Source organism: Dermacentor silvarum, chromosome 3 (genome assembly GCF_013339745.2).
Source record: "Dermacentor silvarum isolate Dsil-2018 chromosome 3, BIME_Dsil_1.4, whole genome shotgun sequence".
Lineage (NCBI taxonomy): Eukaryota > Metazoa > Arthropoda > Arachnida > Ixodida > Ixodidae > Dermacentor > Dermacentor silvarum.
The window spans coordinates 17,356,812-17,373,689 of NC_051156.1; the positions used below are offsets into that span (position 1 = coordinate 17,356,812).

The 16,878-nt window shown below is 51.5% G+C and overlaps 1 protein-coding gene across 1 annotated transcript in view; it reads left to right on the plus strand.

Moving 5' to 3' along the window:
- The first annotated feature begins 6,199 nt into the window (after positions 1-6,199).
- LOC119445354 (inversin) overlaps positions 6,200-16,878 on the plus strand; it is a 369,285-nt gene continuing 358,606 nt past the window's right edge. The window contains exon 1 of the mRNA XM_037709663.2: positions 6,200-6,264. Coding sequence (XP_037565591.1) covers positions 6,244-6,264 — 21 coding nt within the window. The 5' untranslated portion in view covers positions 6,200-6,243. The remainder of the gene's footprint in view (positions 6,265-16,878) is intronic.

A 16,878-nucleotide genomic window follows, 5' to 3' on the forward strand; every position in this document is an offset into this window, starting at 1 on the left:
TCAGTTCACAATTTCAGGGTCTGTACGGGTCCTTCGTTCATAGTGAAGGGACTTACTCGGGCCACAAAATGTTGAATTGATAACACATAATAGAGGAGTGGGGAACTGGTTAGCACGTGTCTCCTGGCTGCGCATGGCTTTGAGCGTGTTGAGTACATACGTAACCCGCGCCCTGTTTTATAGGCAATCTACCGTGTGTGCAAAGATCGGGCGAACTGAGATGGCTTGGCATCATGTGCCGCCTTCCTGCGTGTTTAGTGCTGGAAGTTGCGTAATCGGTAGTTTCGGAGACGCAGCGAGTGGCAAACGAAGCATTCGTTCCCCACTGCCATTTTTCATTATAGCGTCACCCATTTCGGGTACACTGTCGGTCGCGGAGATGGAGTGGATGCGAAAGCACGACTGGCTTCGCTTTATACCGTCGATGTGAAGATACGAAAGCAAATTGCTGATTTTACCAACTTCGTTATATTGAAGTTGAATGGTGACTGGCAATGCCAATATTGTGACAGTGCCTTGAAGAAAGCATACCTCTTTATAACTTTCCGGCACATCATTACTGTTGTACTGAAGAAGAACGAGCAGTATGCACTGCTTCGAGAAAGACGACGAGTAGGTCGAAGCCGTGTGCCTGTGTTGTCTGAGCTGTGTAACCTCTTGCTGCAGTGCTCTACGCTCTAATTAATTAAACTAGAGTGCCTCTCTACATTTGGTGGAGGTGCTGGGCCCTTTACCGACGTGGAACTCCGCAGCCGGACGCTCCCTCCCGTCTCTGCCATGTCTGAGGACGCCGAACAGCCCGATCCGCCCCAGGCATCGCCTGTTGTCTGCTCCGGTGCCCTACGCCACCGCGATCTTCCTGTCTTCAGTGGCGCCGACGATCTTGACGTCTAGGATTGGCTCTCCTCATACGCCCGAGTAAGTGCGCATAACAAATGGGATGACAAGGATAAACTGACTAACGTCATCTTCTATCTTTCTGGAGTCGCTCATCTCTGGTTCCGGAATCATGAATCCGACCTTACCACCTGGACTACTTTTACTAATTATTTCAAAGAGGTCTTCGATCGCCCTGCTGTGCGAAAGCTTCGTGCGGAACAACGCTTGCGTGGTCGCGCTCAGCAAAAGGGTGAAAACTTCACCAGCTACATTGATGATGTTGTTGACCTTTTTCGGCGCATCAACCCCACTATGCCAGAAAGTGAAAAGATAAAGAATGTCATGAAAGGCATCGACGATGATGCCTTCCAGATGCTCTTGGCGAAAAAACCTCGAACGGTTGACGAGGTGATCACCCTGTGCCAGAGCTACGACGAGCTCCGCAAACAACGCCTCACTACGCGCCGAGCTGCCGCGCCGGACGACACGATTTCGGCCCTCATCGACAGTTTCAATGCTGCTCCCGCCCACTCCGCGTTCCTCGACCAAGTCAAACAATATGTTCGAGAGGAAGTCGCGCGTCAACTGTCCCTTTTGCCTGCTACCCGGTCGTCTGAGTCCTCCTTGTCTCCGGAACTACGTCGGGTCATACACGAACAAGTGAGCGACGCACTACCTCTCGCTCATCAGCCCCCCCCCCCCTCCCCCATCGCCGGTTCCGCTCACGTACGCTGCCGTCGTTGCCAGTCCAAGACCTCCGCCTGCAGTTTCGCACTACACGCCCACAAGCGGCTTCTACGCGTCGCCTTCTGCAGCTGCAAACTACGTGCCCAGAAGCGACTTCTGCGCGCCTCCGCAGCCCCTACGCCCGGCTCAGCATTGTGCACCCCAGCCTGGGCCCCCTGTTCACAATCCGTGGCGTACCCAGGACAATCGGCCGATCTGCTACGCGTGTGGCTTTGCTGACCACGTGGCACGATTTCCCGCCGGCGGGGTTGGTACCCTCCCGAAACTGCGAGACCACAAGGGAATACACCTGACTCTCAGCCCCGCTATGTTCCACCTGTTCCGCACTTCGCTTCCTCGTCTCCTGCTCCGCGAAGTTTCACCACTCGTCGGTCTCCCTCTCCCCGTCGACGTTCCCTGTCCCCCCTTGTCCGCCCCCCCCCCCCCCCCCCCCCGCTGTGGAGGAAAACTAAAAGGCGCAGTTCCGGAGGCAAGAACTGCGATCTCATCGAACTGCTCAAGCCCTCGCTTATTCCCTGCGAACGTCATTGAAGTTTATGCGGAAGGTATCGCTGTTCACGCGCTTGTGGACACCGGTGCCGCGGTGTCAGTGATTGCCGACCAGCTTCGCCGTACGCTCCGAAAGGTCGCGACGCCGTTTTCCGCTATTTCGCTACGTACAGCAAGCGCTGAGCCAATTGAGCCTGTAGGAACTTGCACCGTCCGTGTCGCCATATAAGACAGTTTATATCACATTGAGTTTGTTGTTCTTCCCCGCTGCTCTCATGCCATCATTCTAGGATGGGACTTCCTCTCTTCTAATCGCGCAGTTATTGATTGTGCCCGTGCAGAACTTGCGCTGACTCCATTTTGCGGAAGTCTTTCAGAAGATTTGCCTCTTTCTTCCGCTAGAGTGTTCGTCGCCGCCGACACCGATATCCCTGCTTTCTCTTCCGCCCTTGTGCCCGTTTCCTGTGCTGCTTTCTACGATTCCACAGTTCTCTTCACGCCATCGAAACTTGCTGCACGCCGTCATCCCTTCTTGCTTCCCTTCGCCATCCTTCCCATTCACCAGAGCTCCAGCGCACTTTACGTCTTTACGTTACGAATCCGTTTTCGTGTCCATCAAGCCTACGACATGGCGAGTGCCTCGGGTCTGCTGACGAATTCGAGCCGAACTTTCTCTACGATGTGCCTGATGACTCGACTCCTCTTCAGGTTGACGCCATGGCTCTTCCTGTCTCTACGTCTGAGCCAGCATGTGACAGAACGTTTGCTCGGTGTATTGATCCGCAGCTCACTCCGAGTCAGCGCGCGCAGATCGTCGACCTCCCTACCGGATTTCGCACTTCTTTTGACCACCAACAACAATGTTTAGGGCGTACAGCTACAGTCGTTCATCACATCGACACCGGTAGCCATGTCCCACTACGACAGCGGCCTCGATGCTCAAGAAGTGGTGTGGGAATACCGTGTGTCCGCGACGGAGCGCCGTGTCATCGACGAGCACGTAGGCGACATGCTTCAACGCGGCGTGATACAGCCTTCCCACAGTCCTTGGGCCTCTCCAGTAGTGCTGGTGAAAAAGAAAGATGGGACAATTCGTTTTTGTGTGGACTATCGACGCCTGAACAAAATAACCCGGAAAGATGTCTATCCTCTCCCCCGTATCGACGACGCACTAGACTGCCTCCAAGGCGCTGAATTCTTTTCGTCCTTAGACTTACGATCTGGTTACTGGCAAGTCCCGGTGGCTGAGTCCGATCGCCCGAAGATGGCATTCGTTACGCCTGACGGCTTATATGAATTTACCGTGATGCCCTTTCGCCTGTGCAATGCGCCTGCCACTTGAAAGAATGATGGATAACATCCTCCGCGGCCTCAAATGGCAGACATGCCTTTGTTACCTCGATGACATTGTCATCTTTTCCCCGGACTTTTCTTCTCACCTGCTCCGACTCGAACGCGTTCTCACTTGCCTCGCCGATGCTGGACTCCAGCTCAACATCAAGAAGTGCCGCTTCGCCGCCCGACAGCTAGTCATCCTTGGCCACGTTGTTTCGAAAGATGGTGTGCTTCCAGATCCTACCAAACTCCAAGCAGTCACCGAATTCGCACGACCAAAGACCACCAAAGAACTCCGCAGCTTCATCGGATTGTGCCCATACTTTCGCCGTTTCATCCGCAACTTCGCCACCATAATAGCGCCTTTGACGCAGCTTCTCGCGGGTAACCACGACCTCTCGGCCTGGTCGCCACTTTGCGATGCCGCATTCACGACGCTCCGTCGTCTTCTAACCTCATCCCCGATTCTCCGTCATTTCGACCCCAGCGCACTGACAGAAATTCACACGGATGCTAGTGGTGTCGGCATTGGCGCTGTTCTTGCGCAACGAAAGACTGGCTTCGATGAATACGTCGTTGCTTACGCCAGCCGCGCTCTGACGAAAGCGGAAGCCAACTATTCCATTACAGAAAAAGAATGCTTGGCTATCATTTGGGCCATAACTAAATTCCGCCCTTACCTCTACGGCCGCCCATTCGACGTAATAACTGACCATCATGCCCTCTGCTGGCTGTTGTCCTTAAAAGACCCTTCAGGTCGACTCGCTCGATGGGCGCTCCGCCTCCAAGAGTACGACATTCGAGTGCTGTACCGCTACGGACGCGGATGTCCTGTCCCGCTCCCCTGTGTCAGGCCAGCCCAATTATTCGAAGGTACCAATATGCGAGTCCTCCCTCACCGCCACGGACATGCTTTCGGAGCAGCAGAAGGATCGATGGATTGTCTCTATGCTGATTTTTCTGTCCAACCCATCAGCGCCTTCTTCTGACCGTACACTGCGTCGCCAAGCACACCACTTCGCTGTTCGTGACGGACTCCTTTACCGCCGTAACTACCTCTCGGACGGCCGCAAATGGTTACTCGTGGTCCCACGGCAGCTACGTTCGGACATATGTGCAGCGTTTCACGATGACCCGCAATGCGCGCATGCAGGAGTACTAAAAACGTACGCGCGCCTGCGACTCCGTTATTATTGGCGCGGAATGTACCGATTCGTCCGCCGATATGTGCGCTCCTGTCTCGCTTGCCAACGCCGCAAGAATACCCCTTGTTCCTCAGCTGCCCCATTGCAACCTTTGCCTTGCCCAGGACGCGCCTTTGACAGCGTCAGAGTTGATCTTTACGGGCCCCTGCCGAGTACTTCAGACGGCAACCGCTGGGTGATTGTGGCAATAGACCATCTAACGCGTTACGCGGAAACTTCGCCTCTGCCCAGCGCATCTGCGCGTGATGTTGCATGGTTCCTTCTGCGTAACATCATACTTCGCCATGGAGCCCCCAGAGAATTGCTCAGCGACAGAGGCCGTGTGTTTCTCTCTGAGGTTATAGAAGCCCTACTCAAGGAATGCCACGTAATGCACCGCACCACTACTGCATACTAATGGGATGACTGAGCGCTTTCCGTAGTCTTGGCGACATGTTATCCATGTACGTCGTATCTGACCAGACTAATTGGGACCGCGTTCTACCCTTCGTGAGGTATGTCTATAACACCGCCACACAGAGCACTACGGCATTTCCCCCGTTCTTTCTTCTTTAGGGATGCAAGCCTTCCTGCACAGTGGATACCATTCTTCCGTATCGCCCTGACACAACGGAATCTACTGCCCTGCCCGAAGCTGCTGCACACGCGGAAGAGTGCCGACAGCTCGCCCGCACATTTACTACGGAAGACCAGCAGCGACAGAAGCACCGTTGGGATACTTCCGCCTCTCCTGCACCCTATGCTCCTGACTCACTAGTGTGGCTTTGGGTTCCCGCCACCAGCCCTGGACTTTCAGCGAAACTCGTTTCCAAGTACCAGGGTCCCTACCGTGTGGTCAGTCAAACGTCTCCTGTGAACTACATGATATAACCCCTTGAGCCACCTTCGGATAAGGGCTGCCGAGGGCGCGAAATCGTGCACGTTCAGCGGCCTTACTTCGACCCCCCTGTGCTATCCTGCCCGTAGGTCGCCGGGATGGCTCCTTTTCTCCGGGGAGATAATTGTACTGAAGAAGAACGAGCAGTATGCACTGCTTCGAGAAAGACGACGAGTAGGTCGAAGCCGTGTGCCTGTGTTGCCTGCACTGTGTAACCTCTCGCTGCAGTGCTCTACGCTCTAATTAATTAAACTAGAGTGCCTCTCTACATTTGGTGTACGTGCTGGGAGAGAGAGAGAACACTTGTCATGCTGCAATGGCTAGCGTTGCTTTTGTGAAAGCCTCCTTAAAAGTCTTCTACTATGTTGATCATGACCATAAAAGCCCCCAGGCAACGAAAAAGAAAGCATAGGATAACTATAGGAGTATGCATAATATAACTTGTTGCCGGTGGGGACGAACCCACATACTTCACATTACGCATTTCAGTCCCTACCGGCGACAAGATATCTTTTCATTATTAGTTATTCATTATTTTACAATCTCAATTTCAACGACAATCCCTATGCTTTCCTTGACTTCATTGCTAGCTGGCTTTATACGGTCATGATTAAGGAAAACCGAACCCTTCTGTTTCTCTTCTCAAATGTTCCGATTTCATTGCAGCAAACGGCATTGCACAAGAGCGCCCTTGCCTGCCACTTGGAGACCATGTCGGCGCTGCTCAGGAAGGTGAGGCTTAGTTGGTCTATCATTGAGGAGGCACGATAAGATTGATAATCATTGTAAAAGTATTCCTGCTCGCAAGGGCCTTTATCCACTGCACAAAAAAGACTTCTGCTTTCATCGATCTCCAACCAGACCTGCGATATGCACGCAAATTCTCCTTTCTCAGCACATCATATAAATCTTTGTCAGCAGCAGTGTCATCTTACTCGAAAGAAGACTCAGTGCAGTAAAGGTACAAATACTACCAGAACTTTGTTTTGTTGTTTCATTAAAGTTTTGGGAATACAGTAGGTTGCGAGAGAATTCTTGAGACGAAGTGAACTCTGAGACGTTTATGCATGTGCATAAGAGAGTCCTGCAGTGGACATTAATTTATACTGCTGATGATGATAAGAGAGTGATCACGTGACAAGAACTGTGTTTATTACGCGTTTTTTTGTGTTGGTGTTGGTTTTGCGCTGTGTTGGTGTTTGTTTTTGGGCAAGATTTTGCATCTTGCCAAAGCAGTTGACTTGAGAAATATTTTCCAGCTGATTGTGTAGAGGGCGCAAAAGATATGCCCCAACTCACTTGATGGTGGCGCCCTCCAAATGCATACAGTCGAACCCACTTATAGCGATCCCAGATATTACGATCTATCAGTTATAACGACCACATTTCACGGCATTTATGATTTTCCGACCCTGCATATTAAAGCTGCATCCAGATATAACGACAGAAAGAAAGAAAGTTTTTTGAAAGAAAGTTGGGAAAGACTGACATTTTCAAAAGCAACGTACTTTACCACGAACAAATTCGTTTCTCTATAACAAGCACTTCAAACCGAGTCACTGTGAAAGGAGGGCGCACACCAAGTTCCGAAGCATAGAAGCCTCACCAAACTAGGCGCAAGGTCGCGCACGCTCCCGCTCCAGTTCGACCGTGACGAAGATTCGACCGCCGAGATGAGCGAGCTCCGCGCGGGGATTTCGAAAGCCGCGAGGAAAGTCGCTCGCTTTCCACCACGCTAGGGTAAGCGTGCTTCCAAGGCATGTCTCCAGCGTGCTTCAGGGCAAAGCAGTACAGCGTATGGTGACCTTGGCCTCCGATCTAGGAGGCCACGATGGCGGCACAAAAGTGCGGAGTTATCCGTGGGGCACCAATCTCGGAAGCTACAACGGCGGCACACTCGTTTTTACGCAGTTCCGTGCGGCACCGCGTGCGCTACGTTGTGTACTATCGCGCTCAGTGAGAGCTACAATGCGAAAGCACCTGTCAAAGCGGTCGCGCGTTTGAGGACCAATTTGAACCAACGGCCGCTCAAGCGTTGCCATCGATATTCACGCGGCTTGAGTCGGCGTGAACGCGGCACGACTAGGCACGACGTGCTGCTGCTGCCACGTAAAGTTGCGAAGAGTCGGCGGTTACGGTTCGTCGACGCTTCGTTTACTTTATTGCTGATTACGGTTCGCGATGGCGTTCTACCTTTCGAAGTTCGCCGGAGCTACAGAAGAAAAAAACTTCGCGGCTCTTGACGTGCGTGTGGCCAATACTGTAGCTTTAACGGCAAGTCCTTTGCAAAGTGCCGGCATGCCGCAGTAGTTTGCGCAAGCCAATTAGAACGCTTCACTATCGTATGCAGAATCCGCTCGTCCCGCTGACAGTAAAATATACCACTCTCGACGAAAAAATGGCGGTGGGTGCGCTCGTACTTTCGAAATGGCAATTCATGGGAACCGGCCGCAGGTGCGGTTTCGAAGGAGCTGCGACGCCGCTTTTCGCTCTTTAAATGACGTTTTTAACGGAAAGTTGCAGTTAAATGTGGAAAAGTGCGGAGAACAAAAGATGAAGGTAATAAAAATGATATTTTCGGACCGAAGTGGTGTCGAATCGTAACTGCCGACGCCAGCTATGGTGTCGTTAATTTTTGCGCGTTCTTAAGGGCGAGTCCACATATAACAAACTACTGATACAGCGACCACCTACAACGAAGGAACAGGCCACGGCGTACCGTTACTTCGAAGCGGTCAGAGGCGCTCACAGGCCACTTCGTGCATCTGGTCAACAAAGTATACGCATCTAGCCAGTTCACCAATGTACGGAGACGCCCGGCGAAACGGTGGATGCCTTCTACACAATGTTCCGAAACTTGGCGAAAAAGGGCAAATACTCGTCAGCAGTCGTTTAAGTACGCGACCTTGTACGCGACCAGTTCGTCGGGGGCCTGCTCGACACTCGCTTGTCGAAACCCAAGATTGGCGCTCTAGGACGTGCTCACTCAAAGCACGAAGACGCGAAAAACGAGAAAAAAACAGTCGCAGTTTCGCCCAAAAGGCGAACGATAAATTGCAATAGCAAATTTACTAGTAGAGTATACGGAGTAAGGATAGTAGTTTTATGGGCTGCAGAAACTTGGACACATTCTCTTACTAACTGAATTAACAAGCATGGTGTCAGCGCGCTCAAGCAAACATGAATAGACCACACTCGATGACCGCAGACAAGCACTGTCAAAACGCTGGAGTGAGCAAGCGCGGCCGGAGCAGTGACCGCAGGTTCGTGTGGTCTATCGCTTCAACGGAAACTGAGCGGCGAAAGCACAGCGCATACAAAGCTCAGAGCCGTGTGGAGATGGCTTTCAAGATACGGTGCGCGTGACAGCCATCAGCAGCGCAAAGTACATGCACGCAGTTCCTGGCAGAGTAGAAGCCGCGCACCCTCCCCCTCGCGCGCTGCCTTCCCGCTTTCCTCCTTTCGCGTGGGAGATGGAGTCGCCAGTTCCCCTTGCGCCCGGTCACAAAATACGCATTTAGTGCCGCAGCTAAACGTCGCCTCTCCTCCCTCCCTCCCATTCCCCCACGACCTTTCGCAAGACCGGAGACGTGTTTGCTGTCCGCTGGGCGTTCGCTTTCACTCGCACATACAGCATACGGCGCGCGGCAACGAGTTTATCGCCGTTGGATTTTATGCGGAACCTCACGGCGACGACGACGGTAGGAATACGCTTGGAGAGTCCATATAATTGCTATCGCAATAAAAACTGCAGAACGGTAACTCGCAGCGGGACTCCCTCAATGTCAAAGCCGTGTCGCGGAAGCAAACCAAGACGATGGCAGGGTTACGGCTTCGGAAAGCTCACAGAATCAGAGAAAACGAGCAACACGACCAGCTCCGAAGTGGATCGAAGGATTTGTGCGGTTACTGCGGTACCAAACAGCATATCTCTCCTTCTCGTAGAGCAACCTACAACCTTTGCGGAAAATGGGGACATTTCGCATCAGTTTGGCGCTCCGGGACGAAGCGTCTGACTCACATACAGCAGCTCTCCTTCGAGTCGTCACAAGAACAAGGTTGACACGTCGTGCTACAGGTGAACGGCTACCCCCTTCAGTTCAAAATAGACGCAGGCGCGGATGGTACCGTCGTGCCCCGTTGTTTTGTGGATGTCCCGCCTCGCTCAACCAAGCCACCGGTGAGCAGCCTATCGGTCTGGGCGGCTGTAAACTGGACTTGCTCGGTACGTTCCCCGCTACTCTGTCCTGGCGAGGCCGCTCTATCAAGCAAAAACTATACGTCGTTGGCGGTGTTGACAGGCCCCTCTTAGGTTGCATCGCCTCGGGACAACCCACTTTCTTGACTCTGTAGCAGGCGCCCCTGCCGCCATGACGCCGCTATCACCACCTGCAGCTGTAGTGCGGCTTCACAGGACTAGGTATCGTGCAGGAAGAGTACCACATCCACATTAAACCTGGAGCCGTAGCGTTTTCCCTAACGGTCGTAAGGCTGATGCCCATTCCGCTCAGGGGGGTGGTGAAAGACGAACTGGACAAACTGCAGGAGGAAGGTGTCATCCATCGAGCTGACAAGCCCACACCATGGTGTGCAGGCCTCGTGGTGGTCTCAAAAGCAACAGGAGGATACCGCCTATATGTCGACCTGACCAAGCTCAGCCAGTAGTAGATCCTGCACGAGAAACGCTTCGTGCCTACTGTTGACCACGTGTTCAGTCTGCTTGGGTCTGCAAGTCTTCTTAAAGCTTGATGCCAGGGCATGGTTTCATCAAGTACACCTATCTGAAAGTTCGCAATAAACCACATTCATTTGCCCCTTTGGTCGTTATTGTTACTGCCATTTGCCCTTTGGAATCGCATCGGCGCCAGAGGTGTTTCAGCGCCAACCGTCAAGAATTCTGGAAAGGCTCGAAGGCTGTATGAACATTGTGGATGACATTCTAGTGTTAGGCAGAGATCGCTTTCAGCACGACAGCCGTCTTCCAGCCGTCCTCCAGAGACTGCAGGAAGACGGAGTTACCTTGAATGCCTCGAACTGTTACTTATGGGGCATCCAGACGATGGACTGAATCCGGATTTGCCGGGCCGGACGGCCCATCACGTGACCTCACATCAGCGATTCGCCTCGTCTGCGCCTCTTCCGTGAGCCGCGTGGACGGATAACGCCAAGCCGTTTTTCACATCCGGATATTGGCGGGGTTCAGCCGCAGCTTTAACTTATAAACACGCAGTGTCTGGCAACCAGTACACTTCTCTCCTGCTCGAGGACAGCCGCATTGCAGTCAGCATCAGTCCTTTGTTTGCTGGCGCCTGGTTTCAGTGCTTCATAGCTCCTGGTGTCGTTCACTTCTATTGAACAATGAATTTGTGCGATGACGCCGCCCTTTATTTCATCGTGGAAGAGACCTCAGCCGTGCAGATTATGCGGACACCGTCACAATCAGTCACAATCAGGGAGTAGTGACTCTCTCCTGCAATGCAAAAAAAAAGAAATATCAGTCAACTGCTCGCTAGCAGACTACAAAAGAAGTAGCGCGTGTACAAATACATCTGATACCTGGTTGTTTCAGAGCAGTAAGTGAATACAGTATCAGCGAAAAACAAGTCACACTTAGTGGTGCAGTTAAGTGTAAACAAATCAATATTATCTCGTGCATGTTTATGAAGAAAGTCGGTGCCGCCAGCACGGCCATACAAAACTTGTGTGCACTCGTGATAGCCATTCTACGCGAACCCTCTGAATCTGCTTTGAATATTTCGGGCGCGATTGAGCTTGCAACCACATGAGCGCGCTTGAAGACACTTGTGTAGCGGCCTACAATCAGCACCAAGCTCGGTTTTCAACCGATATACATTTACGACGGTGCTCTCCGTAATAACTTGGAAACGTGTGACGCTTACCTGAAGCAAGGTAACGCAGTGTGACCTGCAGGCGTACTTCCGTTCATATAGAATGGCGCATAATGGTATCCTCCCTTCGCATGCGGGGGGGGGGGGGGGGGCATGCGCGACAGCAGTTGCAGAAACTTCTCTCTGCTTACACGAATCAGCCTCCGGTATTCGTCGAGGAGCTCTTTGTAGAGCAGGTTTTGGGCCCCCAATTCTTTCCTTCCCAATCAGTCTTTCCGCCAACAACGCTGTTTTCGAGGACACAAATCAACGACCTCGTCAATCTCTGACAGGGCAACAGCCATCGCGGCCAAACGTCGCTTTTTGCTGGCCTCCATTTTGTAGGAAGCAACTCTCAAACCAGCGTAGAGGCTGCGGTCGAGAGTAATCCGGCTCAGTGGCGCTGTCGTCTGCTAGGGCCTCGTCCGCCGTGTGGATGCGCTTGCAGCCGGACGGTCCGGGGCATCCGTCGTCCGCTAAAAATCCGGATTCGTCCCTTCGTCTGGATCCACCATTATAGCCGTATCATCGGTCAAATTCCTCGGCGGCGGCGTCAGCTCTAGTGGCACCGTGCCTGACCCAGACAAGGTCACTGCTATCGATAACTAGCATGCATTCTCCAACATACTTGACAGGTGTTAGGTGCTTCTTGGGGATGCTGAACCTTGTTGGGTGCTTCTTGCCAAATTTGTCCCATTCAACGGTGCCTCTCAGATTGCTACTGAACAAAACCACTGTCTAGACTTGGTTTACTGCTCAAGCAACGGCCCTCGACTCCCCGAAGAAAATGGTTGCCTCAAGCTCGTACATGGCTCGGTGCAACCCAAAACTTCCTACCTCAGTGTTTGCCAATGCCAGCTCCTATAGACTGGGCTCAGTCCTTCTGCAGGATCAACCAACCGGGAAAAGATGAGCCGCAGCCATCACATCACGAGCCTTGACTTCTGCTGAACAACGGTACAGCCAAATCGAAAAGGAGGCACTGGCTGTCTCATGGGCAGTACAGAGGTTCGATGAGTTCTTGCGGGGCCTCAGCTTCGTTGTTGAAACCGACCACGAGCCACTCGCCAAGTGGCAGAAATCAGCTGACCTGGACCTCGTGCCTACTCGAGTACAACGGTTTCGTATCAGGCTCTTAGGCTACCAATTCATGGTCTAGTATGTCGCGGGCAAATTGCCAGCCATGGGCGACACTCTGTCATAGGATCCTGAGCACTCCACCTCTCCATCCTCTCGCTAGCGTCGAGCTTTTTGTGTCCCAAGTTGGGAAGGCTCTTCAGCAACTTTGGCGGTGCACCTTGAAGGCTTCAGAGCTCATCAGGAATTGGATGGTGAATGTTCACCGATAAAACTTGCTCGAAAGATTGTCCTAGACGTGACCAGTAGCCATTAAACATGATTCGCTATTGAGAACACCGAGGCAACTGCTCCATATGCACTGATCTTCTACTCGTGGGGGAACGCCTAGTTGTACGAGCTCTAATGCACCAAGACATGGTGAACCTGTTCCACGATAGTCACCAAGGTGTTAACCGGTGTTTGGTACTAGCCAGAAAGTCTGTGTCGTGGCCAGGTCTCAGCAGCCATGTGAAAACTGCAGTGGCAAATGGGTACCTGTATGCTGCTACAAAGGTCCAACGTGCTGAACCGATTTTGCCGACAGCAACGCCCGCAGTGCCTTAGGAGAGAGTGGCCACAGATCTGTTTCGTTTGAACGGCCAGGAGTTCCTGCTAGTGGTGGGCCATCATTCTCGTTACCTGGAAGTTATCACCCTCCTGTCCACGCCTGCTGAAGCAGTAATCGTGGCGCTGAAGAGCATCTTTGCCAGGTACGGTATTCCTGACATTGCATAATGACAGCGGGCCTCAGTTTGCCTGCAAAGCCTTTCAGGGCTTTGCCTAGGGCTACGGGTTTCGGCTTCCTGCGAGCAGTTCTCGGTTTCCCCAGTCTTATGGTGAAGCAGAGCGAGTAATCCGCACAATGAAGGACTTGCTCCGGAAAACCAAAGACCCGTTCCTGGCTTTACTGGCATACCGAAACACCCCTGGAGTCCTTCTCAACTTCTCATGGGTCGCTCACTTCAAACCCGTCTTCCAGTTTACACAGCAAAGTGAGCTCCAGACTGCCGGCAGGTTGCTAACTTCAAGAACAGGGACACTGCACCAAGGCATCGTCAGGCACAAGATTTCAACAGACACCATGCAGCTCATGATCTTCGTGCCCTCGAAGAAGGGGAAGAACTATGGGTTCAAGTTACCGGAAAAGGGCCACTGGGCTCACTGAGTCCAGCCCAGAGACCACGCTCGTACGTCGTGCAGACGCCTTGGGGAGTTAGGGTGACCACCTCATGCATGCGAAATGCGGGACACGTTGATGGGGGGGGGGGGGTATTGACACATCACGATGAGAAATTAACTACACTCATTTATTCTTTTAAATTTTGGCGAGAAATATACTCTTGCAGTATTTTGTCATTTCTGAAACAGGGAAATAGAGTAACTGATAAAAATTGAAATTCAAATACCAATCTGTGTAAACAAAAATGTTTTATACATCATTACGTGTTAAAACGGGCGCCCACATCGGAGGGAATGGCGGGAAGGTGTGCGCAGCTGGCGCCAGAAGCGTTCGTCACAGCCGTGAACCCCGCAGCTAGCTGACTTTTTCGGAAGCTTGGAGTACCTGCAGCTAACACATCCTCAAACAGGGGGGACAGATGCAGCTGAAGTCAAGGCACTGTCGAACAATAATAAAGTGTGAAATGCGGGACATTTTGAAGATTTTCGTATCTCATGCGACTCGTGGGACAGTCCTGCGAGTCTCTAGACGGCTGGAACCCTAGTGGGAGTCCTGGTGAAAAATAATCGACGCCCACCCATGCACCAACCAACAGAAGCCACCAACACCTGCCTGTGCCAATGGCAGTCTAGATCCGCATCTTCTTTCTGGTGTTTTACGTGCCAAAACCAGTTCTGATTATGAGGCGCGCCGTAGTTGAGGGCTCCGGATTAATTTTGACCACCTGGGGTTCTTTAACGTGCACTACAACGCAAGAACACGGGCGTTTCTGCATTTCGTCTCCATCGAAATGCGGCCGCCGCGTTCGGGATTCGATCCTGCGATCTGAGCCACCGCGGCGGGTGTCTAAAACCACTAACTCTACAGTCGTTGCATGACTGTGAGGACAACGGTGGCCCACCAGCTAAACCTGTGCCTTCAGGGTCTCTTCGCAAGGACGGTACACTCGTTTCGGACGGTTAGTTAGAGCACCCCGCAAACTAGACTTGTGCTATGTCCCATAGGTACGGTTTCAGTTTTCTTTCTATTGCCAGGGTGTCAGTGTGTGCTTGTTAGTTCGTTTTCTTACACAAACCAATATGGCGGGCTTTGCATTGCTACTAGCTCATGGTCCTGAAAAGGTGGGGTGTAGAGGGTGTAAAAGGCATGCCCCAAATCACTTGTTCGTGGCGCCTTCCAAATGTATAGTATTGCTACATGCATATTTGCGTGTAAATATACGTTGTAAATAGTCTCCAGTGCATAATCCTTCGTTCGCGTATCAGTATATTGCAGAGCGAAAATGAAGTCGGGGTTCTTCAAGTCACAGCAAAAATGCAGTGCATTCGCTTCTTGCTGGTCAGCTCAGGGTAGGTCGACCATGCTCCAAATAACACCCCTTCATATTCTCTGTGTCACCGGCTTGTATCTTCTTTACTTGCCAAGTGGGCAAGCCGTTACGGCATCAGTATTTGACACTGTGGGTATAGAGACCAGAAAGCAAAATGTTCATCAAAAATATGACAATTTGCGGGTCATGTGAGCATGCTCAACATGGGCTGGCAGAGGAGGAGATGCAAGTGTAGGTCGCGAGAAGCACATAGGGCCTCTGTTAAGCCAGTAAATCAGAGGTTGTGGTACCACCACCAGAGTTGGCGTCAGGCTGATGTGGACTTGAAAAAAACAGTAATGACTAAAACTAAACTCAGTATCGTAGCTCCGGCCAGAAAGGTGATCCAAGTTGTGGTCGCTTAACCAGCAGCGCTGTCGTCGAATCTCGGCCCCGGTTGTTTAGTTTTAGTCCTTTAGACGGGGAGTTCAAGCGCACGTCGTGCGTGCTGCCACGCTTTTGCCTCGCTGCAGCTGCACTGCGAGGGCAGAGTGCGCACTGTAGACGCTGAGGAATGCTTGCTCGCGTTGAGGCAGCGAAGAGGGTTCTAATACATGCTCACTTGTGCGTTGCTGGCTTCCTCGGCTTTCTGGTGATTCCGATCAGGTGCTTGCTAACTTTGTCCACTTTTCCTCTGTGTAATATTGATGCATGGGACACAAAGTGTTGCAATAAATATGCTCAGACTGACTTCGGAGTGCCTCAAATGTGTCACGTGTTTTCCTACATTAAAAGTACAATTTATAAGGATCTTTCTTCGACGTCAGGCGCATGCTAATTATTTGTTTTGTGGCTTGCAACGAGCTTTTTAAAGAACTACGAATGGTAGCAAGCAACGTTGATCAGAAATTCTAAAGTACAATAAGTACACAGTATTCTTAAAAGGATGCTTTACCTCGGGGGCTACTGTCTACTTACAAGAAAACGCAGTTCTTGTTTTTACTGACAACCAATGCACCGATTTTGGTGAGGTTTGTAGCATTTTAAAGAAAAAGTTAGTCTAGCTTGCAGCAAGCGAACTTTAAATTGTCGCTGCGATTTTTTCACAGAAATTGTTAAAAATACAGAAAAGAAAATCCTATCATATATCAAGTTTATAACACTAACGAATCAATAAGAATCGATGTCATAGCTCTGGAAGCCGCCGCACATAATACTGTCACGTAGTAGTGACGGTAGAGAAAACAGTCGAAAAACTGTGTATGACGAAACTGGTTGTTTATTGGGTGAACCTGTGCCCACAAAAGCAAGCTACACTCAAAGCACAACGATAGTGGCGAACACAGTCGGCGATCGTCGAAAATCTGATCAGCGGCGAAACGCGTCGGCTTATATACCTGAGTCATCGAAGGTTCCAGATTAATCCCTTATGCCCGCGGGTCTTCCAGAAAGTTATAGACAGTTCGCGTTGGTCATACAATCAGATAACATAAGCGTCGGTGAAAACAGGCAACGGAAAGAAGCATCGATAACGTTCTAGAAACTTCCTATACAGGCGCGTCCTGCGGCGGGCGATAACGTTTAACATTTGTTAGCCGTTAGAAAGCGGCCGCCGGTGAAAGATAAACATGTATACGGGTCAATACCCTCCCCTTAAAAAGCATCGTCCCGATGCTAGAAACACGAAAGCGAAAACAAAACCACGCGTAAAAAAACAATAACAAAATAACAAAGTACCTAACGTCGTCAGCGGGCGTAGAAAGTATTAAGACGCACCACATGGATGACTTCAGGTCGTGCCCGGCGCCGCTGTGATTGCGAAATGCCGTCTGGCACGACCTCATAGTCCA